The sequence below is a fragment of the Calliphora vicina genome, chromosome 5 (assembly GCF_958450345.1).
Source record: "Calliphora vicina chromosome 5, idCalVici1.1, whole genome shotgun sequence".
Lineage (NCBI taxonomy): Eukaryota > Metazoa > Arthropoda > Insecta > Diptera > Calliphoridae > Calliphora > Calliphora vicina.
The window spans coordinates 65,650,555-65,676,985 of NC_088784.1; the positions used below are offsets into that span (position 1 = coordinate 65,650,555).

The window sequence follows — 26,431 nt, forward strand, 5'->3', positions numbered from 1 at the left end:
AGTATTTTATGTATAAAAACTAATTTAGAAATTCCTGTGGAATCATAAGGATTTGCTCCTATACACCCAGCGAAAAAATGAACACATCCGTGTACAATTTGACACCATTCGGTGTCAATAGTGTATGTGTACAAATTGTAAACGAACGGTGTCAATTTGACAACGAAAATATGACACCATTCCGTAGCCGATTTGACAACGTTCGTGTACGATTTGACCCAGACCGTTGTCAATTTGACACCAAAAATTATCGACTTGATACCGTTTGTGTACGATTTGACACCTGACAATTTTTCATTTCTATTTTTTTGGTAATTAATATAAATAACAATTTCTTTATTTTTTACATTTTTTTAATACAATACATATAAAACATAAATATAAAAACTATAAATTTCCATTTGGAGTTGTATGTCGTCACTGGATTTGGTGGTCTTCTCTGCCTGGATCTCCACTGACTTCACTGCCTGGATCTTCGTTTGCATCGACACATATTCGCAATCAAACACAATTACACTTTCTTTTATATTTTGGTTCTTAAACCATTTATTTGCATCACTATTACCCATTATTATTTATTAAAATATTTTAAATTTTTTAATGTAAATAAAATTAAAACACATTTATAAAAAGCAACTTACGTTGAAATGCGTCGCGAATAATTTAACAACATTGCGTTGTCGATTCGTACCCGTTTGTTTACAAATTGTAAACGTACGGTGTCGAAAAAAAGTGACACCGTATGGTGTCAAAATCATTTTTCCCTCAGTGTAGCAAATTATCTTATGTTGAAATTTGTATTTAACAGTATTTTACAATGAAAATCTTTCTCAAAAAAAAATCTTGTGTATAACAGATTTTTCTGCGGCAAAATCTAGTGTATAACAGTATTTTCTATAGAAAATCTTCAATATAACAATATTTTCCATTTTAAATTTTGTACTCTCAGGTTGAAAAAAGTACTATTTGAATATAATTTACCATCCCTGAGCTGATGCTTGTGAAAAGAAGAAATTCAAAAGTGAAAACAACATACATATTAATCATGCAACTGACAATAGTACAAAAAAAACTGACATTTCTTCAACACCCGCTTTGACAATAACTTTAATATAATACAAAAACAAAAATTGACATCAAGTGTTCCCATCTACATACACAATAAAACCATGACATTTATTTTGAATTCATTATGCAAACAAGCGTTTTATTAATGATGATCCTTCACATCAATTTGCTGTTTTTGTTGAAACTTCAACGCCCAAACAATAAACAAAAGTCAACCAGAAAAAAAATCACTAAAATCAAGTAAAATGAGAACACGAAAATATATAAAATACGTAAAAACACTTAACGAATCAAATTTAATGTATTGTTAATGACCCAATGAGTTTATCAGATATCAATCAAAATCAATTCACTTCGAGGCTCATCAATAATTAACCATTCGCTGTTTAGCACAATGTTTACATAAAATATTATTTTCAAAATAGTAAAATAAAGAATTTGACATTTATTTATACAAAAAATATAGCTGCTTTTAAATATCGACGAAATATTTTGAAAGGAATAATAAATATGTAATTTGTTATGGTTTACATACTTACATTAACCAAACATTTATCCTATTTAATTTGTGGTTTTTGTTTGTTGAAAACATGGATGGAAATATACATATTTATATAAAAAAACACTTCTTAATTATTGAATTAAATTATAATCGATTAGAGGTCGTTTATATATGTATGTATGTTACTCTACACCAATTATAAGTAAGATGGGCCATAGAAATGTTAAAACTAGAATACTGGCAAAGCTCGCTATAACGAATGTGTATATATTTCCATTGGCAACCTTAAACAACATATTTGCACAGAATAAATAACGCATTTTATTTCCTATATATAACAAATAGTAAAAGTAAATCGTCTTTCTTTCCTACTCTTTTACAATTAATCGATTTAATATTTTAAATTTATGTGTTTTAAAATATATACTACGGTATTCAATCGATTAACCGTTAATCGGTTAACCTATTAATTTTAGTCGGTTAACTGTTCGAATAATTCAAAATTGACGATTTTTAAATAACAAATAAACAGATTAATTTGTGTCGATTAACCGTTTAACCAAAATTTCTTTTTTATATTTAACATATTTTTTTAGTAATTCAAATACAAATGTCAAAGTAAAATTACATATATTTTTCGAACACCCAAGAAACCTGTTTAGCGAGTATAACAACTGACATATTTAATTTACATGTATTTGCCGGAGGATGAAAATAATAAAATAATTGCACTGTGCATGAAATTTACACTTTTTTTCTGTTAAGAGGGGCACCCAGCGGCTTAAACTATTATTCGCGTAACTCAAAAACGGTTTAGTTTATTGAATAAACTGAAAAAACCAAAATTCCAAAATAAAATTACCTTTAAGTAATGATTAATATGTTTTTAATCTTCGCAATAGTTTTAAAAATATAAATTTTTTTGTTTGCATTTTCCAATTTTTTATGCCGTTTTAAAAAATAAAAAAATCGAAATTTTCCTAAAAAATAATTTTTGTTTTCCAAAAAAAATTATATTTCTAAAACAACTGCTCAGATTAAAAAACAGTTGTAGACTAACGGCTATATGCATAAAAAAACCTTATTGTAGATTTAAAACACAATTTTGTTAACGAACACTTTAGCTTTAAAAATCATTTATAAAAGTATTGTATTCATAAACTTTTGTTAAAGGCACAATAACTAATGTACTGATTTTTGTCTAAGCTGGCAATGCTTCTCATTTATTTCTCCTTTTTTGTGGTTAGTGTTGCTTTCTATTGCGGAATTTCGGTTTTTTTAGTTTATTCAATAAGCCAAACGCTTTCGCGAATATACATTGTGCAACCTCCTCCATTTTCGAAATAACGTTATATCTCGAAAATACGAGCTAACCTTACGATTGGCACCACTGAATTCAGCGTACCCGAATTACTTTAACCCACCGGGAGCGCCGCTGACAATCAATTTAAAAGTTTTTACTTTAAAATTCCACTTAAGTTGTTTTGTCAAAAGTCCACAGATAAATACATATATAAAAATATATATGAATTTTAAGGCTTTTTATTTTACAAAGTTGGAATACCAAATTCTTTGACTGATAGATGGAAAATGTTGTTAATAAAATTGAGTATGATTAAGAGGCAATAAACATTAGACTAAAAATCTGGAAATGTTCTGATTTGAAAACGCTAACCGTGCCGCACAGTCTCGAAAGTTTTTATACGTTTAGTCCCCATCCATACTGTGAAACATTTGCTGCAAAACATTTGAGTTTGTTGATGAATACAAAAACTTCACTGTGTGGCCACTAGGGATGCCAAACGGGACTGGGTTTTACAAATCCCGGGATTCGGGATTTTAGAAATGTAAATCCCGGGATTTTTCGGGACCCCGGGATCCCGGGATTTTAATTAAATGTCAAAAAACATCAAGTTCAACAATAAAAACTATTTATTTCGTTAATACACTAAGTAGAAATATAACAAAGCAAAAACTAATGCATTGAATTAAAATATATATAAAGTATTGCGGAAACCGGGCTACATTTATCCCTAGTCCCCATATATGGCCCCCTTCAGAAAATGACTTTAACATTCATAATTGTTTTATAATAAATATAGTGATAAAATTGAATAAACAAGTTGTATATGAAAATTAATCTTTCTACCAACTCTTGTGAGGACCAGTCCATAATAATATAACCTCTATATCAGAAAATATTTTATTGTCAATAAATAATTTGTATATAATGAAATTAACATAAATTTCATTCATTCATAAATACTGATTCAAGTCCCCATAGAAGACCAAATCTACATATTGATGGTGGGTATAAAAGATTCGCCATAGCCGAATATAACACTCTTACTTGTTTTATATTAGTATCATAAGTATTCTAAAATTTAGCTTTCTAAGTTTCATCCTAAAATATTAAAAAATTTGGTAATTTGTTCCGATTTGTTAATCCCGAAAAATCCCGGGATTTGTGAAAAACAATAACGGGATTTTTCGGGATTAACAAATCCGAACAAATTACCAAATTTTTTAATATTTTAGGGATCGGGATTGGCATCCCTAGTGGCCACTAGAGGTGCCCTTAAAAAATAGAGTTGCTTTGGATGGCTCTTATCTTGTTCATTAGTAGCTAAAACTAACTACTGTAAAATTTAAGTGCAATCGGATAACTAGAACACGTGCCGGAAATCGATTGAAAGTTGTAAAATTGGGTAAATAATGGTACTTTTTTCGATGCGTGGTGCGAAATTTCTTGAAGAAAGGTCAAAATTATGGAGTTCGCAAACCTACAAAGGGAAATACATAACTAACAAGAAGACAACTTAATCTAATAAAACAAGAAGCAACCCGCAACAAATTGAATTCCAAACAAATAAAGAATAAACTGAATCTTCCAGTGACTTCCAAACACGTTGCACACATTTTACGAAACGATGAAAACATAAAATGGAAAATGCCGAAATGTAAACCAATGCTAAAAAAGCACCATAAAGAAAATCGTCTAAAATTCGCAAGAAAATATATGAAATGGACAGATGAGTGGAAAAAAGTAATTTTTTCTGACGAAAAAAATTTTATTTAGACGGTCCTGAATCATACTCATGCTATTGGCACGATTTGAGATCAAACGATGTTCGGATGTCAAAACGTAATTTCGGTTGTGGCAGTGTTATGGTTTGGGCAGCGTTTTCTGCAGTTGGCAAGTCGAAAATATGTTTTGTTCCGACAAAAATGAATAGTGCGATTTATAACGAACTGTTGGAAGATGCTCTTCTCTCATTTATGGATGAAAAAATGGATGAAGATTGCATATTCCAACAAGATAATGCTGCAATCCATATTTCTAAGCAATCGAAATCTTGGTTAAATGAACATAGCATTCCTCTGTTGGACTGGTCGGCTTGTAGTCCAGACTTAAACCCAATGGAGAAATTGTGGGGATACATGGCCCGTAAAGTTTATGCAAATAATGCCCAGAATGAAAGCATAATGACTGTAACAGAGCTGAAACTAAAAATTAAACAAGTCTGGGAGGAAATTGATTACGATCTGCTTAAAACATTAGTGGAATCAATTCCAGACCGTATTTTTGAAACAATCCTTAACAAAGGATCATCCACACATTATTAATAATGCTACAGTGGCCCATAAATTAAAGTGCGTTTATAGGAAAATACCCTTAAAATGGCTGTTAATCTCGAAAATTAAGTAAAATAAATAAAGTACAAATGAAATTTAGAAGCTTAGGTTTATTTCAAATGTTAAAAATAGTATTTAAATAGGAAATTTTTTTTAAGATATCAAAAAAAGTACCATTATTTACCCAATATTACAACATTCAATCGATTTCTGGCACGTGTTCTAGTTATCCGATTGTACTTAAATTTTGCAGTAGTTAGTTTTAGCTACTAATGAATAAAACAAGTAAGAAAGAATGGTCGGTCAAGCCCGGCCATATAATACCCTACACTAAGTAAAAGAGCAAAAACATTTTTCTTTTAAAATTTCAATAATTTATATTTTTGAGGGATTTTCGGAAGTGAGCCTTATATGGGGGCTATGACCAATTATGAACCGATCACCATGAAATTAGGTCGTGTGATTTGTGTCTATATGAAAGTTTACTATGTTGAATTTTGTGAGTATACCAACATTTTTAAGCGATTTATGCACGTTAAAGTCATTTTCGGAAGCGGGTCTATATGGGAGCTATGACTAATTATGGACCGATCGTAACAAAATTTGGTGACATGAATTTTGTATATATAAAACTTATTTGGAGCGAAATTTGTGGCAATACATTTATAAATTAAACATTTATGACCGATAAAGTCCAATTTCGGAAGGACATTTGTATGGGGGCTAGGTGAAATAATGGACCGATTTCAGCCAGTTTCAATAGGCTTGGTCCTTGGGCCGAAAAAATAATATGTACCAAATTTTATCGAAATATCTTTAAAATTGCGACCTGTACTCTGCGCACAAGGTTTACATGGACAGCAAGCAAGCCAGCCGACCAGACGGACGGACGGACATCGTTTAATCGACTTAGAAAGTGATTCTAAGTCGATCGGTATACTTTAAGGTGGGTGTTAGACTAATATTTTTGGGCGTTACAAACATCTGCACAAACGCATAATACCCTCCCCACTATGGTGGTGTAGGGTATAATAAGACCCATCCAAAGCAAATCTATTTTTTAAGGGTACCTCTAGTGGCCACGAATGCAGTTTCAAAAGAGAATTTAAAAAATTTTTCCAGCCAATGTTTGGCAGTGTGGACCGGGACTTATTATAATATTGTTTCTGCCTTTTATGTCTAGGCCTTACAATTAAATCTTATAACTAAAACCTTTATTGTTCTCTCAGTGGAAAAATCATGTTTGGCAAATTAGTCTCAAATTAGATGAGTCGTAAATCAGCTGTCTTGAGTTACTGCAAGTTGCCTTCCGATCGGATTTGGATGATGATGTACTTTTGACAAATAAGCTTCACGAGTTTTTCTAAATTCATCACTGACCAAAGGCACATCTAAGTCTCTGTGGATGTTCTCCCATTGAGCTCGCGTCATGGATCTAAGAATTTTGGATTGTGTCCTCTGTATGAGATCTATACTGAGGTACACCTGCATTGATCGCATAGTCGCATGTCACATAATCGCCGCATTTTATCCTAAACAAGCGATCCGATAGGTAATACTCTAGTATTTTGTGTGTACTAGAATACATTAGTTGTGTATTATTTATTAAACTTTTGTGCCTAACCTTGGGAAAAGCCTGGGCAACATCTAGAAATATTGCAGAACGGTACTTTTTTTGTTAGAAAGATTTTCGTATCTCTGCAGTTAGGCGGTTAACTTGTTCAATTATTCCGTAATGCTCACGGAGTTTGAATTGATGATCTGGGATAATGTGTTGACTATGTAGGAATGTTAATTTTCCCATGGATTATTTTCTCAAATTGTTTAGACAAACAAGGCAATAAGCTAATCGGTCTGTGATGATGCCAATGTGAAATCCTTTCCTAGCTTGGGTATCATAATAATTTGGGAGATTTTCCAATCATTCGGGTAAACTCCTAGAGACAAGATCACTGTCTTTAGGAGATATACTGTGAGCACAATAATTACCACATCTGGTAGGTTTCCTTTCATGGAAGACCAGAATTGAATAAGTATTTTTAACGAAAGAACATTTTCATAACTAAAACTCGTCTATGATATCCAATTTTAGACAAGAAAATAGTTCAAGCTATACACAAAAATCCGCAATACAAATGTAAGATATATAGCCTAGGGCTTAGTGCCATGTAAAAAAAATCACATGAATATATTTTTTGTAGATCGGTCATAGCCCGCATATATAGTACAATTCCGAAAATCACATAAATACCCATTAACATTTTATAAACCTCGTTGAAGTTCAACACAAACAATCCTTATATACAGGGCATGTTTAAATAATATGCACTAAACTATTTAAAATAAGCTAGCCAAAAACGTTCGTTTTTATTCTCCCAGTTATCTTTAATAAAACTTCAAAAAATTAATAAAATTTGTTTAAAAAATTCAAAAACTTTAAATTGGAGTGGAATGGGTAAAAATACTCTGCGTATTTATTAGTCTGTCAAACTAGTCCTGCATTAGTAAATTGTACAAACTGTAAACAATTTTCAAATGATTTTAAAATTATCATATTAAACAAAAGTATAAACAAAAATTTAAATATTTGTAGTAAACGCAACTGCAAACTTCAGAGCAGATGCGGCAAGGGTTAGCGTTATCCAATAATCTAAATATCTTGCAGAACATATTTTTCGAATCTGATATAAATTCCAGAGGCAGTTACGATCGTCATGCAATCATGGCGTATTCGAATTACAAACAAATCGGAGGGGTATTATTATTCTGGTACACGAGGTATATAAATAAGTCGATTAAATAAATTTGTAAAATAAACTAAAAATTTTATTTTGAAATCGATTAGGAAAATTCTTAAATAGAACCTGATGTAGAGTAACAAACACAATTTTAAATATACATATTTTATAAACTATTGTAAATATCCGCATAACACAACTCACTTTAAATTTGTTTCTATTAATTTTTTGATAAACACTTCTTATTATAGATTTTAATTAGATTTTCTTTTTTTTAAATATTTTTTCACTATTTACTTTAAAATTTTATTAATGCTTTTCTTTCAATTTCTTTCTTCATTTATTCATCATAAAAATTAAAACAAACACTCTTCACACATTTAACTATTTCATTTGTTTATTTTCTTTAAACATTAATTTTTATTTAGATGATTTCTTAAATTTCTTTACTAAATAGAATTCACAACTAATAATAATTCGAATTTGTTTATTTACTTTTGTAATCAAAACAATAAATTTCTTTCAAAAAATTTCTCTATAATCTTCTTCGCATCAAATTATTAAAACACTTGATTAAAATATTATTTTTGCTTAAATTTACATTTGAAAATTCTTTTAGTTCGCTTTTCGTAACAGTTCGCTCGATATTATTTTCCGCCTAAATTTTCTTTTCTTTCGTCCGCTTTTTACAATTTAAATAACCGGCAGTTTGGCAACGACTGATTTTGCCATCTGTTTTGTATGAGGAAGATTTTTTTTCGTGCGTGCGAATTTTTTCTTCCATTCATTCATGTGGTTGGTGTACTTACAACACACAGATACAATAATAAGACATTTGTTGCTTGCAACATATTGTTTTGTGTTTTTAATGTGTTGTGTACTTGTTTCTAACACTTTTGTGTCCAGCAACATTGTAGCTCTATAGCAAATACTGCTCCATTGTTGTGGGGGAGAAGAAAGTAAATATTTGTGTGTGTGTGGTGGAGAAATGTTACTGAAGATTTTTGTAGTTTACAACATGTTTGAAAGGGGTAGCGTAGACATTAAGTGGGGAAAGAGGGCTACTTTCAAACTATTAATTATTAGAATTTGAAAATAAAGTGAAGATACAAACAATCAAGGTTGGCTACCAATTCGAAACGGTAACCGTAATTTCAGTTCGACTTAAATCTTCTTCTATATAAATAAAAATCAAATGTCTATCGTTGGTAATTGCATCAGTTATGAACGGCTTTACCGATTCGGACAATTTTTTTTAAATGTTCGTCATAGTCCAACATAGGTTTTTGCGGAAAGAAAAATTTACCACACCCACGTTTACGCCCACTTTTTTCGATTTATATAAAATTGGAAAACGGCTGCACCGATCCAATTAAGTTTTTACTGAAAGAAAAATTAACCACGCCCACTTTTACTCCCACTTTTTTTCGATATACATATCTAAAATCACAAAACGCTAGGATCGATCTGGGTTATTTTTTTTTAAATATTCTCAATAGTCCATAAAAGTTTTTTACAGTTCACTACCACTAATACGCCCACTTACCAACTACATCTGCAAATATGTAACCAACGGCAGTGACATGGCTGAGTTAGTTCTGACAATTCCAACAATGAAGTCACTCAATTTCAAATGGGCTGCTATGTTAGCAGTAACAAAGCAATTTGGCGCATTTTTTCAATTGCCATTCATGAAAGACATCCAAGTGTTGTTCATTTAGCCGTACATCTGGAAAATAGTCATAGAGTGTACTTTTGAGGAGAATGTATTACAACGAGTTGATCGACCGCAAATACGAACATTGTTTTCGATAATTATCTCAACATGCTTCCAATCCAAACCGACTGATTTATGGAGCAAATACAAAGATTCCATGTGTGATGATTTTTTGCATCAGATGCGTATTAAAAAATCAAATCCAAATTAGCAATTAAGCGAGGGAATTTACAACGAGGCTTTGATATTAATTGAGGATATGTGCTTGATGATATCGAACAAGGTATTATCCGATGCACGACGCATTTAATCAAGAGTTGCGATGCGAAAAACAATATGATTGCAATGCCTTGAGGGAATCAGTTCGAACAAACGTTCTACTGTTGAATCGACAACAAAAATATGCGTACGAGGGATTTTCGACGCTCTCGATAGAACTGGAAAAACTTTTTTGATTGCGTTGATTTTGGAAATGACACGCTTGCAGAATGATATTGCACTTGTACTGCAGCTACGTTGTTGGAAGGCGGTCGAACTGCTCATTCATCACTCAAGTTGCCATTGTATAAATCAATGAAAATCCAACATGCAACATTTCCAAGAACAGTGTGATGTCCAAACTTTGGGATGAGTACAATGGTGCTTAAAAAGCTTTGGAGGCATTACACAATATATTACAAGATTTACGAAACAATCAAAGCCGGTTTGGTGGTGCGATGATTCGGTTGTTAGGTATGCATGTTTGAAGTCGTCCGTTTAGTGAACATGAGTGTCGAGCTGCAGAACGATCAATCTGGAGAAGTATTTTCCAAACAATTGCTGGACATTGGCAATTTGTTGACATTTCGACCGGCTCAATTTCCCTTCGCTTTCTGCCAGTTCACCGAATCAAAATCCGAACTGATCCGTAAGGTGTTTCCAAACATTGCACAAAATTACAAAAATCATGATTGGTTGAGCGAACCTGCTATATTGGCTGCAAAAAACATTGATGTCGACGACTTGAAGTTTAATATTCAAAGTGAAATTGTTGTCGAATTGATTACGTATAATTCGGTGGATTCCGTCACTTTCCATGATGATGTTTTTAAACTCGCTGGAATTACCCCGATTACCGCCTCACAATCTGAAAGTCGGATCGGTAATCATAATGTTACGAATCAAAAACAAACCACGTCTTTGTAATAGCACCGGACTTGCGATAAAAAAAAATTATAAATTACGTCATCGAAGCAACAATACTTATAGGAAAGTACAAGGGAGAAGACCCCTTGGTTCCCAATGGTTCCGACCGACATGCCATTCGATTTTAAACTTTTGCAGTTTCCGGTTGCAAGATTTAGAATTTTGACTTAGGTTTATAATTTTTACACATTTCAAACAGCTTCCCTTCTCACAAATCGAACAAAAAGATTTTTTTAATTTGGACAGGACAACGTCTGTCTAGTCTAGTTTAGTTTATAATACAATTTACCAAAACAATATATTACGGATGAGCCGATATAATACGATTTTGGTGCATTTATCTGGTTTAAACGATTTCTTTAATTTTTTATTCTCTAATTGACTTTGGTCCATGCATTTAAATGTTAGATTTTAATGTTACTATGTAATAATTCAAAGAATATATTGAAAATATAACATATAACAATTGTCAAATTGGAATGCATTTTTTAACCTGCAGAGGGTGTCATCAACAATATTCATTGTCAAGATCTATCGTAAACATTATCTTTTTAACTCACCATTATTGTAAAAGTAAGAGTGTTATATTCGGCTGTGACCAATCATGTATACCCACCAATCACGATGCTTTTCCAAAATGTTGAGCAATTCGCCGCGCGCAATCACCTTGAGCAATTAGAGAATGAACATTTCATATGTTGAAGGGCACCAACATAACACGCTTGACCTTTTTCTCACCTCACACCATGAAAAGTATGAAGTGGATGTTCTTGCACCTCTCGGTAATTCGGATCATTGCACCATTTCCGTCTCCTTTTTGCTCTCGGAACTTCGCAATGTTTCACAAACAGCTACGAAATGTTAAATTTTTATCTACGAAAAGGTTTGTTGGGTTGAGCTCAACGATTTCTTTCGGCATTTTTATTGGAAACTTTGTTTCCTAGACAATAACGTCAATGCCATGGCGAAAATGGTTGAGAAAATAATCATATTGGGAATGAAGACTTTCATTCCATCAAAGAAATCTTTGATTATACCTAGACAAAAATCTTGGTTTAATCAGTCTTACAAAATAGCAATCAGACCCAGAGAGGAAAGTTCACAACTTGGAGCAATAGTCAAAACGCAAAAAGGCAACATCTTCGTGTGTCAAAGTACTAAGGTGCGAAAACTTCTCCCCGGAGTATTAAAAGCTTTTGGTAATTCGTTAAAAGAGTAAAGGATAATGCTAGTTCCTCCATTCTGACTCTTTTAATGTATGACCAAATATTCACTGACCCGGTCGATAAAGCTAACCTTTTAGCTGAATTATTCGCAAGTATTTTCCCTTGCCGGAAAGTGACCAATTAATGCCCAAACTCGAAATAGTATTAGTGACTATGCCAAATATATTCTTTCGAGTTCGTGCTGTAAAAGGGGTTCTATCGGATCTCAACGTAAATAAGTCTCCTGAACCAGATGGGATACCAGTGCTGGTCTTGAAGCAGTGCTCTTGGACGTTAGCTCGTCCATTAGCTAACCTAATCAGCATATTATACAGTGCCGGCGTATTTCCTGTATGTTGGAAGGTTAATAATGTCACGCAAATTTCTAAAAAGGAAGATGCTAATAACCCTGAAAATTACCATCCAATAGCAATTTTTTCCGGAAAGTATTTTAAACTACCATCTGGTTAAAGATTTGGAGTATTGCTTCCTTAGAGGACGCTCTACGGGAGACTTGCTAGCCTTCATATCGGAAAAATTGTGTCGTTCCATTCAAAAGTAAAGTGGTGGCTCTAGATCAGGGAAAGGCAACCTATACGATTGTATTAATTATACACTCTCTCCGCTCTCACCACGAATCGGTGTTGTCAGTAAACTTTATTTTGAGTTCTCAAGCTAGACTGATTAAAAGTTGTTTATTTCTCTACAATGCGTGTGCACACGCACGTAAGAGAAGAGTAAATGAAAAACGCAGAGTAAATGCCTTTCCCTGCTCTAGATATTCCCAAGGGTTTTGATAGAGTGTGGCATGTTGCATTTTTATCAAAACTTATTGCTTTTGGTTTCGGTATTAACTTATCTCAATTTATATCAATGTTTCTCAGAGATCGCACTATACGAGTTGTTATAGATGGGATATCCTCAAACTAGTTCAAGATAAATTCAGAGGTACCGCAAGGCTCCATTCTTTATCCTACTCTATTCTTAATTGTTCTAAACGACCTTCTACGTTAAGCTTCCAACACTTTCTATTATTTTGCAGATAACAGCAACATTTGCCATTCACATTCATGCAATTACAGACCAAGCCTGTCGGAGATTGGGGCAATCAGGCAAAACATGAATGCTTTCCTTTCACTGGAGCATCGTCACAATGTGTTCTGATGAAATTAGGGAACATGTTGCTGATACCCGCCGATTTTCACGTAATACACGTTTTTCATCAAGAAAACATCCCTTTTTCGATTGACCAGTGGACCGTACAACACACTACAGGGAAAATTCGTTCTTTAGCCTTACTGTACGTATATGGAACAAACTTCCCGCTTCATAATTAGTCATAGATCCCATAAAATCACTTTAACGTGCATAAATCTCCTAAAAATTTTGGTATACACATAAAATTCAACATAAATAACATTCATATAGATATAAATCAGACGACCTAATTTCATGGTGATCGGTCCATAATTGGTCATAGCTCTCTAATAGGGCTCACTCCGAAAATCACTCACGAATATAAATTATTGAAATTTTAAAAGAAAAATGATTTTGCTCATTTACTTAGTGTAGGGTATTATGTGGTCAGACTTGACCGGCCATACTTTCTTACTTGTTTTTAATGTAGGAAAGTTCAAATCGAATTCCACAAACACTACTCCCTCTTTCCTTACTGCCTTAACCTATTCTCATAGTTCCAACATAATGCTTTGCATGAGTAGGGGTCATTCCTGAGTGCTAGTCCAATAAGAAATAAAAATTTAAAAGCATTGTTCTCTTACTGAATGCATCTTTCATAAATACTGAAATTCAGAAGAAAACTAGAAAATAAATAATAAAAAAGTTCTAGTACCGGTTAACGAGGTCCGGATTATCAATTTTACTGTAATAACAAAATCAATAATTTTCTGCAAATTATAGGTTTCTGATTTTATTACAATAAATACATTAATTGAAACATAAACATTAAATTTTCATAACACGATTTTTAGAATCCCTACTTTTTCATATTTTCTTCGAAATATTGTTTAAACAAGTAAGAGTGTTATATTCGGCTGTGCCAAATATTATATTGAAACATTCTAGTTTTGTTAATTAGATAGTTAATTCATGAAACTATTAGAAGATGGCACAGAAATTGCAGTCAGTCAGTTGATCATAGGCGCTGTGATCAAGTGTATTCTTGTACATTATAAAGTGTGTAATATGAGTGTGTGTATTAAAAGAAAGTGACTACTTAAATTGTTGTGTAAATTTGAATAAATAAAGATATGTTACAATTTTAAACTACTTCTATTTGCAATCAAAAGAATACGGTTTATTTAAAGGAAATGTTTTTAATTGGACCGATTTTGCACGTTTTCCACACAAAACATTTCTGATCAACAAAGAATATTTATATGCAGGAAAATTGTATTCTCCTAAGTACGTCCCCTTCAACAGACAAATAGACGGACATAACTAGATCGTCTTAGAGTTTTATAAGGACCAAGAATATATACTTTTTGGTTCTACGACCAATATTTAGATACGTTTCAAACGGAATGACAAAATCAAAAAATCATCTGGTCACGTTCGTTATACCCCCACCCAGTTTTTCTAAACAACTGTCTACGTTTCTGTCTGCAACATGTTTGATGTAACTTTCCTCAAACTTGTTGTATTTACAATTAACAATTGGCGGTGTTTTTTTTAGACAACACAGCAGTGACTTCGTATTGTCTTTTAATGTAAAATAACAATCCATCCAACCAACCATACATTCATCTATATACATTTTTTTACTCACAAAAAGAAATCAACAATTAGAAATATTCTTTTTAACATCTTTTTATCTATTCACTAGCATCCGATTAATAAATTATATTCAACAAGTGGCAGTCACTCACTCACTTGAAAATAAATGTATTTTGGGGTGGCGCACACAATAAAAACACTAACAATACCTATTTAATCAGAAGAGGGGTGGGGCAAGGAGTCGTACAGACGGTATACACTTAAATATTTCAAATATTCTCTGTACATTTTGTTAAAGATACTCAAGAGACTTTAACGCTTTTTAAATCAATAGATAAATATGAAAACTAGGAGTAAGTAGTCACTACAGGATTTCATAAAGAAATGTTTGTACGATGTGCAATGGTCTTCAAATAATATATGTATTTTATTAGAATAAATAATGATTTGTTATTAATTTCAAATAACCGTCTATCTATACATATATGGCCACATAAAAGTGAATGTTTAATAGCAAATTATAAAGAAATTTGTTTGAAATCCTAATGAATTTTAAATACTGCAATAATGTATTTAATTGTTTGTGTTAGAGTCATAGTTAAGATTGTCACTGGAATGCCTTACACCAAACTATTGATCGTTACCATAGTGTCAGATTTTCAAATATTACTAAAATAATATTATACCCTTTACCTTCGTGAGAAGAGTATATACATATAAGTTTGTCATTACGTTTGTAATTTCCACGATATAATTTTCCGACCCTATAAAGTATATTCTGGATCCTTATAGATAGCAGAGTCGATTAAGCCATGGCCGTCAGTCTGTCCGTCTGTCTGTTGAAATCAATTTTCTAAAGACCCCAGATATCTTCGTGATCCAAATCTTCAATAATTCTGTCAGACATGCTTTCGGGAAGTTTCCTATTTAAAATCAGCAAAATCGGTTCACAAATGGCTGATATTGAGGAAAAAAATCCGGACAACCTCGATTTTCACCAAAAAAAAAAATTTTTCACACATCAGTTGTATGTGTGCAAAAATCATACTACTGGATTTTCTGACGATAAGTGCATAGTTGGCCATAGCTCCCATATACAATTCACTTCCGAGAATAACTATACAAAAATAAGCATCAAATACATAAATGACCCACAAACTGTATTATCTCTAAAACAAGACATTTTCCGATTTTAGTAAAACGTGCATAGTACATTTAAAATTATCTGGAATATAATATTCTAAATAGGTTTTACTTAAAATTCATAACAGTAAGGAAATTGAACTCGAAAAAATAAAAAATTTAAATATCAGGTACAAAAAACTTTTTTCATATTTTTATTTCCTATTATAATCTCAATAAATCCCAATGTGATGATCAGTTTTTTTCAAAGTTGGTAACCGATACCGATTAAATACCGTTTAAAATAATTATTTCGGTAAAATACTTGTAAAATATCGGTAAAATACCGGTATCAATACCGTTATCATAACGGTATTAATACCTTTATCAATTGCAAATCAATACCGGTATCATACCAGTTTCAATACCGAAATCATATGGGCGTTATAATCAGATTTTGCAAAAATGGTTACAATTACATAATTAATTAGAAAACAGAATTTGAACCTTGATGCCAGGGAGGGTAAAAGTATTACGATGGAACTATTTTGATACTATGTATTTGATCTTCAATAGTATATTTTTACACCCGAGACTCAGTTGAACTCTCAAAATATTGTTACGAAATTGTACTTGAATTCAAATATAATTTTAAGGGCTGATTTAAAAGTAGTATAATGCTTTCAAATAACAGTGCTGTAATAGCAAACTGTAACATATCTGTGGGCATTATTAAATGAAAGCTTACAGTGACCATTGTAAGTTGGCATCGCTGTTTGAATTCGAATATTCAGTTAAAGAACATTGTAGAAAGCACACCACAGATGGCGTTTGATCTAGAATATTCGAACTTTTACAGTTAAAGAGCAATCTAAAGTGCAGATGGCAGTGTTATAAATAGTGGCAGAGGTTGCAGTCGTTAATGAGTATCCGGTTTATTTAAAGGAAATAAACCAAACGTTTTGAAAAGGTTAAAACGTAACTTCTTCAGTGTTTTATATAACAGTATTAACATTGTTTATTTAATTTGAATATTTAAATTTAATGTTCTTAATTTTAAAATTCCAAGTATATTTTGGTAATTCCGAAATATGCATGTAGAGTACAAGCGATAATAAAATTATCTTTGAAAATGTATTTTGTTTTGGAAATACAATCAGAAGATGCTTATATTTTAACCACGATTGTCATTACATAAATACTAATTAATAAAATATTTTCTAATTTAACTTTAAAAGGGCATTATTGCCACTTTATACCCTACACCACCATAGTGGGGATGGTATATTGGGTTAGTACTGATGTTTGTAAAGTGCAAAAATATTGTCCCTACATCCACATTAAAGTACACCAATCTGTTCAGGATGTTTTTTTGAGTCGATTACGCGATGTCCGACCGTCCGTCCGGCCATGTAAACCTTGTAACCAGTTTCAAAGATAATTCAATAAAATTTTGTACAAGCAATTCTATTACCCCAAGGACAAAGTCTATTGAATTTGATTAGAATCGGTCCATTATTTATCATAGCCCTCATACGATTGCCCTATCTGAAAATAGTTAGGCTCTCATAAATATTTTAGTTATATAGATATGCAAACCAAATTCAGCACAAATAAGTTTTATATAAGCCGAACTCGCACCATAAAATTTTGTTACGATCGGTCCACAAAGCCCACTTCCGAAAATCACTTTAACTAGCATAAATCTCTTATAAATGTTGGTATTCCAATAAAATTCAACAGAAATAAATTATATATATACAGAAGCCATATCATCAAATTATGTAACGATCGGTCCGTAATTAGTCATAACTCCCATATAATTTTTAAAAGAAAACTGTTTTAAATCATGTTCTCGGTGTACGGTATTATATGGTCGGACTTTCCTAATTGTTTTTTTATTGAATTAATAAATTTAAAAAATATTAATTACATAGGTATATTTAGATTTTTTTAACTTCTTGTTAGGTTTGATGCATTTAATTTTAATACCGGTATAAATACCGATATATTAGTTTTATACCGGTATACCGATACCGATATAATTTAAATACCGACACCGAAAGAATAATAAAATTAATACCGTTACCGATACAGTTATTTGTTTCGGTTGCCAACCATGTTTTTTTTCTAAATTTCTTGTTCGTGTGGCCTGAGACACGTTAATGGTCTTTGGAATTTTTAATAATATTCAGCACTTAACTTTTAGATCAAAATTCGAACACAAATTTAGTTTATACAACTGATTGTCACTCTAATATACTGTTACGTTTTTACCTTTTAAAAAAAACGTTGGTTTATTTCATTTAAATAAACCGGATACTTTTGATTGCAAATAAAAGCCGTTTAGTAGTTAAAAATTTTAGCAACTCTTTATTTATTTAAAACTAGTTGACCGCCCGGCTTCGCCCGGTAGCTATTTACTAATGTTAGTTCTTCAAGTTTCTCCAACCCACATACACCTGCCTGTTTTTATTTATTTGCAAATAAAATATCTAAATCTGTACTGCATACTTTAGGGGTCTTTTTTTATTACAGTTGACTGGACTCAAAAACAAAAATCCCGAGTTTTACACGGAATTTTTGAATTTTTTTTCATTACAAACCATCTCCAGAAAATTTCGAATCGAATAAAAAATCAGCCAAATCGCTACAGCCATTCTCACGTGATGCCATTACATACATGGAAAATTTAATTTGTATATATATAGACTAGTTGACCACCCTGGCTTCGCTCGGTAACTATTTACTAATGTTAGTTCTTCAAGTTTCTCCAAAAAATTTCTCTTATTAAGAAAAATGAGAAGTTTCTTTAGATGGTTTCTTTACAAACCATCTCCTGAAAATTTCGAATCGAATAAAAAAAAAATCAGCCGAATCGCTCTAGCCGTTCTGACGGGATGCCATTACATACATGGAACATCGTCTCTGATAAACTAACTAACGACTGCAACCTCTGCCACTATTTATACACACGCCATCTTTCGTGAATCTTCTACAATGATCTTAACGGACAAACTAGTATATTCGAATTCTAGAGCTTTCGATGTTAATGTTAGCAGCTTAAACATTGAGTGATGCCATACTTTCAAACAATGATCTCAAAGCTTTTATTCAATGTTGTATGTTCCACAGATATGTTAACTGCTGTTAACATAAATAGAAAGGTTGAGAATCATTATTTATGTTAACTGCTGTTACAATAAATATAAAGGTTGAGAAGCATTATGTTACTTTAAACCAGCCGTTAAAACCGTTATATTTGAATTCAAGTACAATTTCGTAACAATGCATAAATAAAAATCTTTCAAATCGGATAGTTTAACTAATCTGATTATTATTAATTGGCATTTTATCTGCAAGTAAAAAAAAGAAAAAAAAATTGATGGCTGAGCACCAAAAACAAAACTCGACCTTCTCAAACTTTAAACATTTGAAATCAATGTAAATGAAACCGATTAATTTTATAACATTCTAAACTCTTTGAGCTGGCAATTCTGTATGATGTATAAAATTTATGTTTGCTGAAATGCCGCTGGCAATACTATTTACATTTACAATTGCTACTACTCACCACTTGAACACGTTGGCGCTGACAACATTCACAACAGCTGTTGACTGTTGTTGTTTACATTTTTTTTATTTTTAGAAAATATTAACTGGACAAAATTTTAAGAAAAAATGTTACAACCAACTGCAAAACGTTTAAAAATGGATCGTATAACACAAATTAAAGCCATATTAGCTAATGAATACACAGAAAATATTAAAGATGAGGAAGTTATAACCACCACAGTGCAGGACAAAAAAGATATATCAAAGATTATGCAGGAATTTTCCAGTAAACTGCCCTTAACTAATCTACAACATCTAAAGAGGGTCAATGGAAAAAAAATTATAATATGCTCAACTAATGAGTTGGTGGAAAATGAAAATATAAAAGAATTTTTACAGCTAAAATTAATAAATATAGAATTAATAGAAACGGTGCTAGCAATTACCGAAATTATTAAAGTGCCTAATGCGGCACCCAAACTGAGATGGCAATTTGATCAAGTTAACTCTAAATGGCCCTGTAAATTTCATCCTGATAAATATATGGAGCAAAGATATGAAGGTACAAATTTTGCCACAGAAGACAAAGAGTTTCATCTGAAAATTGCTCGTTTGTTGAAAAATGCTTCATTAAAATTAGCTGATGGCAAATGCTTGGGAGTGTGTATAGACCCAAGATTTAAAAGTATAGTAGCGATGGGTGGTAGTGAAAAGAGCATAAGTCCAGTAATGCATGCTCCTATGGTCTTAGTTGATTTTGTGGCCAAATCTCAAGATGCCGGAGCTTGGAATATTTTAATTGGTAAAAATGACTACCAAGAAAGGAGTGAAAAATCAAGTGAATTAAGTATGGCCGGCATACCCAAAGCATTTGAAGATTTCATAAATAAAAGTGACGGTTTCAAAGATCTAAAGCTGGGTGCAGAAAGAGTACATGAAAAAGAAAAACTGAAATTAGACGTCTCATCTGTAGATGGCGATAATTTGACAAAATATGGTCCCTATTTATGTACAGGATACGACATTTACCTAAGTCATGAACCCTGCTTAATGTGCTGTATGGCCCTAGTCCATAGTCGTGCTAAGAGAGTATTTTTCTTAGAGAATTCTAAAAACGGTGCTTTGGAAAGTAGATTTAAATTACAAGCTGTACCGGAACTAAATCATCATTATGAAGTATATCGGTTTTTATATGAAAATAATGACGAAACTAAAAATAAAAGTTAACAAAATAAGCAAGTAAACAAGGTATTTTATTTAAGCAATTGGCACAGAAGTTCTCATAGAACCCTGTCTTGCAGGCGAAGAAAGTAAACCTAATAACTGACAATCAGCCTCCAAGATAGTTAAATCTTTAGATGAGCCCAAGAATTTCGTGGATAATTCTAAATCTTTGACCCTTAGGCGGACTCTGGCCCCACGTACATAGTCCTCACCATTGCGTGCTGGTCTGCTGCAAACACAGTGGAACTTCCAGCCAAAATCGATATATAAATCGTCACCAACAACGTGGAAAATTTTACCAGATACTACCTTGCCATCTGGATCACCGAGCTAAAAAAAAATATATAATATTGTGATAAAAGAATATTAGTAAATAACGCTTAACTCACATCAACAAACTTTGAATTTCTCAATAAGGAAGCAAAAGTCTGGGTATCCTTAGGTTCTTCTTTGGGTTTTAAAGCATCGCTATGGCTTTCATAAGCCTTAGCAAATCCCTTCACTGATACATTTTTTTCCTCCACAATCGTTTCCAATGAAGCTGGGCTTTCTGTGCCTTTATCAGCAGAAAAGTAGCGCTGTGATGTAGAAACATTTCTCACACATCTCTGCAATGTTAATCTTTTAAAACGACACAAAAATGACATTTTATTTAAAAAATCCAATAAAATTAAGATTTTCGCTAAAAGGAAGGTTATGTAAAACAGCTGTTAGATGGAAGACCGTGTTCAGTAGTAATAACATCAACAGCTGACTAGTATTTATACTGCGTTCTGTACACCTTTCGATGGAAGTTCATACACGTAGAGAAAAAATATTTCTTACAATTTTTTTTAATCACGTCACCTCTCTGGCACAAAGTATACAGAGGCGACACGGCAAAAACAAATATATTTGTCTCTTTCGCTCGAAACAATTTCAACTGGTTTGGTTTTGTGCTTATTTATATAGTTGTTTGTTTTAACGCACTGTCTGTACTAAACCGCAAATTTGTTTTCTCTTTCTATCGAAACAATTTCAAAAAAGCTGATTTTAGTGTTTTTTAACTGTCAAATTTGACGCCTCTGTATACTTTGTGTCTCTGGCCTCTGCTACAGAGACTCTTGCATATTAGGTGCATGAATAAGAAATTTCCATACAGAATTTTTGAATTCATTGGAACCAGTCGAAATGCCACTACATGTATTAACATTGAAGGTTGGTTCACCGACTTTGTCCGACACTGTATATTAAAATCGAGATCGAGAGTAATATAAAACAGATGTTTTCTAAAGGCCAGCAACGCGGACCGGGTTCAGCTAGTTATTAATAAAATTAATAAAACTTCTCATTTGCTTTGATATAATAAACACTTTACAAATTAAAATCAGAGAATAAATAAATTACACGGAATCTGAAGAACCTAAATTGAAATCGATCGGAATTGTAACTACGGAATTGAAAACATTCCGAGCAAAATGTGTGACAGGCCTGTATATAAAAAATTTAAATTATAGAAATATATTTTTTTAATTTCAATAATTGGTTTTAAATATAATAAAATACAACCTTAGTCTACTTCATTTATTTTTTTTTAAATTTTATTTACCATTTTGAATCGGTAGACAACATTGCCTCGCAATGCAGAGGCTTAAGTGCAAGGAACAAAGTAAGCCGTACTGGACCATACCAGAACGGATCATGGTGAGATCGGATTTAGATCCCTTGGGTTATCTGTCTCTTATAGAGTCAGTTAGGTATAAAATGCAATTTTTACGTCGGTCCCATGTATCCAGTCGGGATTCTCATAATCTCCGGAGAATGCTACTGAGATCCAGGATAGTTCAGTGGAGACACCGGGCCGAGCTATTCTGCTCCAGATACAGGTTAGTTCGGTGGAGACACCGGCCCGAGCTAATCTGCTAGCAACTGGCGTTCAACAACATGCAGGAGGAGATTTGAGGAAACCTAAATTATCTGAATGCGCGCAAAGTGCATCCTCTAGAAAATGATGCAAGACTAAAAACATCAACGTGCCTCTGAATTTGAACCCAAGTACCTCGAAAACTGAATTGGCCCGTACCGACAGAGTATCGGTAAAATCCCCTGTTTCGGGAGCTGCTAGCTTGAAAACTCAGGCTACAGCCAGTGCCGATTGTGAGTAAGGGTGCTGCGAACAAGATTTCGGGTACCAAGCTACACCTCTCCCCGCCAGTAAAGGAACGGCGAAAAATGCTATTTAAGGTAGATTCAGATGACAATACTGGGAATTAATATTTGTAGAAACGTATGTATCATAATACAATTTGATTGTTTTGCTTAATTTTGTATTTCTCAATATCTGATATAAATAGGCAAAGACATTTTTATTCTTAATTTTTTTTAGTGTATAATCTGTGTTTAGTAACCACAAGAAAACAGCTGTTTACGAACTTTTTAATAGTTTTTGAATCACCCGTTGTGAAGATACTTTTTTTTTTATCAATAAAACTTAAAAACACGAGTTACGCATTTTTCTTAATTACTTACCTAATTTTTGTAAAAACAATAGTTTCTTCTATTAAATTGTTAATAAAAAGCTAGCAAAATGATTCAACAACAACGTCAACGTATCGAACAAGCCGTCACCGAAATGATCGATGATATGGATAAAACACATCTACGCAAAATGCAGGTAAATAGGAGGGCACTGAACTTTGTTGCCTTCAGAAATTGTTTTAAAATCATAGTATTGAAAACGGTGTTATTATTGAGCCGGTATAAGTTTGTGTTGTATGTAAATGATTAATAAATAACATTCATAATTTTTATGCAGACAGATATGCATTTATGTGCCGCCAAATGTTGTCAAGACACCAGTGCCAGTGTGGACAGTGTACAACGTTGCGTTGACAGATGTTCCCAGCCATTAACTAGAGCCCAAAATTATGTACAACATGAATTGGGTGAATTTCAGGGCAGATTACAAAGATGTGTAATGGTAAGTTAAAGTTTACTAAGCTAATATGAAATATTTATAATATGAAATTATTTTAATTTTAGCAATGCAACGATGATATTAAGGTAAAAATGCCAGCTAATCCTAAAGAAGATGATATCGCTAAATTTACCGATCAATTTGAGCGTTGTGCTATAAAGTGTGTAGACAAACATGTTGGCTTAATACCCACAATGATGAAAACTATGAAATCCGTATTGGCTAAGGGTCCTGAAGCCATACCACAAGTTTGAGTGGGTTGTTATTTAATTTCGCAATTAAATTGTTTATTATTGTTTTTAATTGGAAGCGAATATTTTTATTGATTAAAAAGTTAAAGTTTATCTTTTTTTCGAAATAAAAAATATGACAAGCAGGGCTTGTTTCGTATTTTACAAATTTGCTGGTAATTAATTTTTATTAAATGTTGGCTAAGTACTCTAAACTGCTTAACATTTTCAAACAATTTCTAGCATCATAACAGTTTTGTTTAGGGAACAGACCTAATATAAAACTAAAAACTAGAAGGCATGTTAGTATGGACAAATTTATAAATAAAATTATGAAATTTTTACGGACTTCTAGCTTGGATAATAAGGGCTATTTAAGTATATACATAAATTTGAGCTAAATTGTATAATTCAGATTTCCAAAAAGTCAGTAGTAATTCGATCCATAAAACCAATCACAAAAATCAATCATGTTAATATAACAAATATTTTGTTTAATTTGTAAGTTCAGTATTTTACTGGAAACCCCTAAATTATGTTTCATTTGACATTTTTGAAGGAAATTTTGTTTACTTCTAAAATATAACTTTAAATTTTAAATGCATTTACAATTTTTGGTTTAAATTTTCCTTAAATATACAATTTTATACACATTTTTCTAAAATATGATTGAAGATCAACGTAAACGAGTCGAAAAGGCTGTTGCCGACATGATACAGGACATGTACAAGAGTCACTTAAGAAAAATGCAATCAGACATGCATTTGTGTGCGGTCAACTGTTGCGATGATCTCAATCGCCGACCCAGTCTAGACAACGTTCAATCCTGTATAGAAGATTGTGCTGCGCCGTTGCTGAGAGCCCAGGACTATGTACAACATGAATTACGGCAATTTCAATCGAATCTCCAAAATTGTGTAATGGTTAGTTCAATACAATGTGTTTTCTGTTCTTTGTATTTCTCTACTGAAATTTGTTGTTTCATTTAGCAATGCAATGATGATGTTCGTAGCAATGTGCCATTGAATACTCATGAATCTGATATTTCAAAATATCGCTATCAGTTTGAACGTTGCACTATGAAATGTGCAGACAAATATATTGGACTTATACCGAGTATGATGCGATCTATAAAAACGGTTTTGGCCAACGGGCCTAACGATATAAACCAGGCCTGAATGGCCTAATGGATGTAAAAAAATATTACTTTAAGATCGTCACATGTATTTTTGAAAATATATACAATCGATGAAAAATTTAACAGAAATTAGTTTCAAGTAGGCTGAAATCAAAGTGCTGGATTATTTTAATATCGATCAATTATAATACGTAGATCCTTTATAAGATACATATCCAGAAATTACATTATATACTGTTAAGACCAAAAATGCTGTTAGCTAATTTCCATATGCAAATTTGAGTCAGAACAAAATCTTAAATTTTTTTTAAATTGTGTTGAATTTTTAAATGGGCCTATTGTAAAGTTACAAAACCCTGTTGAAAATGGTAATAATCGGTAGTTACATATATCTTCTATGTATATAAATAAAAATCAAAGGTCGTTCGTTGGTAATTGCATCAGTAGAGAACGGCCAGACCGATTTAGACAATTTTTTTTTTAAAAAGTTGGTCATAGCCTAACTTAAGTTTTTACGGAATGAAAAATTGACCACGCCCACTTTTTTCGATTTGTCTAAAATCGCAAAACTGCTACAGCGATTTTCAAGTTTTTACTGAAAGAAAAATTTACCACGCCAATTTTTTGTTTGATATATCTAAATTTTAATTAAGATATATAAGATAGATTAAGATTTAATTAACTTTTTTTAATGTTCGCAATACATAGTCCGCAAAAGTTTTTACATAAATAAAAATTGTCCATGTCCACTAATACGCCCAATTATTAAATACATCTGCAAAATACATCGGTCTGTGATCAATCATATTTCAGACCAAAATTCGATCAAAATTTCGTGCGAAATGCTGTCAAACTACATATAAAATATTTGGAATGAAATATATGCGAAATAATTTCGCAAAAGCAGTACTGTTTTTATTGTGGAAAACATGTGAAATAAATCTGGCAACCTTATTTTTCCACACGAAATAACATACGCAGCACTTAGGTTTAGGTTTTCCAGGCAGCCACGAAATGAGGAAGAAAAAAGAGCAGCTCACATGGGTCCAAGCAATGGTCCTTTTCTGTTACCTGAAAGTAGAAGAAAGCAGAAGAAAGAGGGACAGATATAAGTGAAAAAGAGAGAAGAAGAAGATTGAAGAAGTTAAGAAGGAGATGTATGAAGAAAAAGAGAGGGAGGAGATCTTAAAGAATTTACGTGACAATGAGTCGGCGGTTATTGGGTCACTCTAAAGTGATCCCCGTGTCTGGTCTTTTTAACCAATTACTCCTACCTATATAGGCATTAATGCCCTCAAGCCTCATATTCGAGAGCTCAGAAAGTAGGGTATTCAATCGGTTAACCGTTAATCGGTTAACCGATTAATTTTTGTCGGTTAACTGTTCGAATAATTCAAAATAGGCGATTTTCAAATAACA

The 26,431-nt window shown here is 32.4% G+C and overlaps 5 protein-coding genes across 7 annotated transcripts in view; 3 read left to right on the forward strand and 2 right to left on the reverse strand.

Moving 5' to 3' along the window:
- Dh31-R (Diuretic hormone 31 Receptor) overlaps positions 1-8,697 on the reverse strand; it is a 289,250-nt gene extending 280,553 nt beyond the window's left edge. For all 3 annotated transcript variants that reach the window (XM_065513351.1, XM_065513352.1, XM_065513353.1), the window contains exons 1-2: positions 8,149-8,697; positions 1,608-1,625 (exon numbers count right to left, since the gene is read on the reverse strand). The gene's annotated coding sequence lies outside the window, so the exon portion shown is untranslated. The remainder of the gene's footprint in view (positions 1-1,607; positions 1,626-8,148) is intronic.
- Positions 8,698-19,590: 10,893 nt separating this feature from the next.
- LOC135960521 (probable inactive tRNA-specific adenosine deaminase-like protein 3) lies at positions 19,591-20,711 on the forward strand. Its single transcript, XM_065511825.1, has one exon. The coding sequence runs from the start codon at positions 19,591-19,593 to the stop codon at positions 20,689-20,691; it is 1,101 nt and encodes a 366-aa protein (XP_065367897.1). The 3' UTR covers positions 20,692-20,711.
- mRpS28 (mitochondrial ribosomal protein S28) lies at positions 20,697-21,405 on the reverse strand. Its single transcript, XM_065511826.1, has 2 exons — positions 21,078-21,405; positions 20,697-21,018 (listed from the first exon to the last, which is right to left on the reverse strand). The coding sequence occupies exons 1-2, from the start codon at positions 21,333-21,335 to the stop codon at positions 20,722-20,724; spliced, it is 555 nt and encodes a 184-aa protein (XP_065367898.1). The 5' UTR covers positions 21,336-21,405; the 3' UTR covers positions 20,697-20,721.
- Positions 21,406-23,145: 1,740 nt separating this feature from the next.
- Positions 23,146-24,020, forward strand: LOC135960558 (protein FAM136A-like). Its single transcript, XM_065511874.1, has 3 exons — positions 23,146-23,341; positions 23,483-23,647; positions 23,710-24,020. Exons 1-3 carry the CDS (start codon positions 23,255-23,257, stop codon positions 23,896-23,898), a joined length of 441 nt encoding a protein of 146 aa, XP_065367946.1. The 5' UTR covers positions 23,146-23,254; the 3' UTR covers positions 23,899-24,020.
- Positions 24,021-24,469: 449 nt separating this feature from the next.
- Positions 24,470-25,126, forward strand: LOC135960557 (protein FAM136A-like). The gene is made up of 2 exons (XM_065511872.1): positions 24,470-24,797; positions 24,864-25,126. Exons 1-2 carry the CDS (start codon positions 24,540-24,542, stop codon positions 25,050-25,052), a joined length of 447 nt encoding a protein of 148 aa, XP_065367944.1. The 5' UTR covers positions 24,470-24,539; the 3' UTR covers positions 25,053-25,126.
- Positions 25,127-26,431: the final 1,305 nt, after the last annotated feature.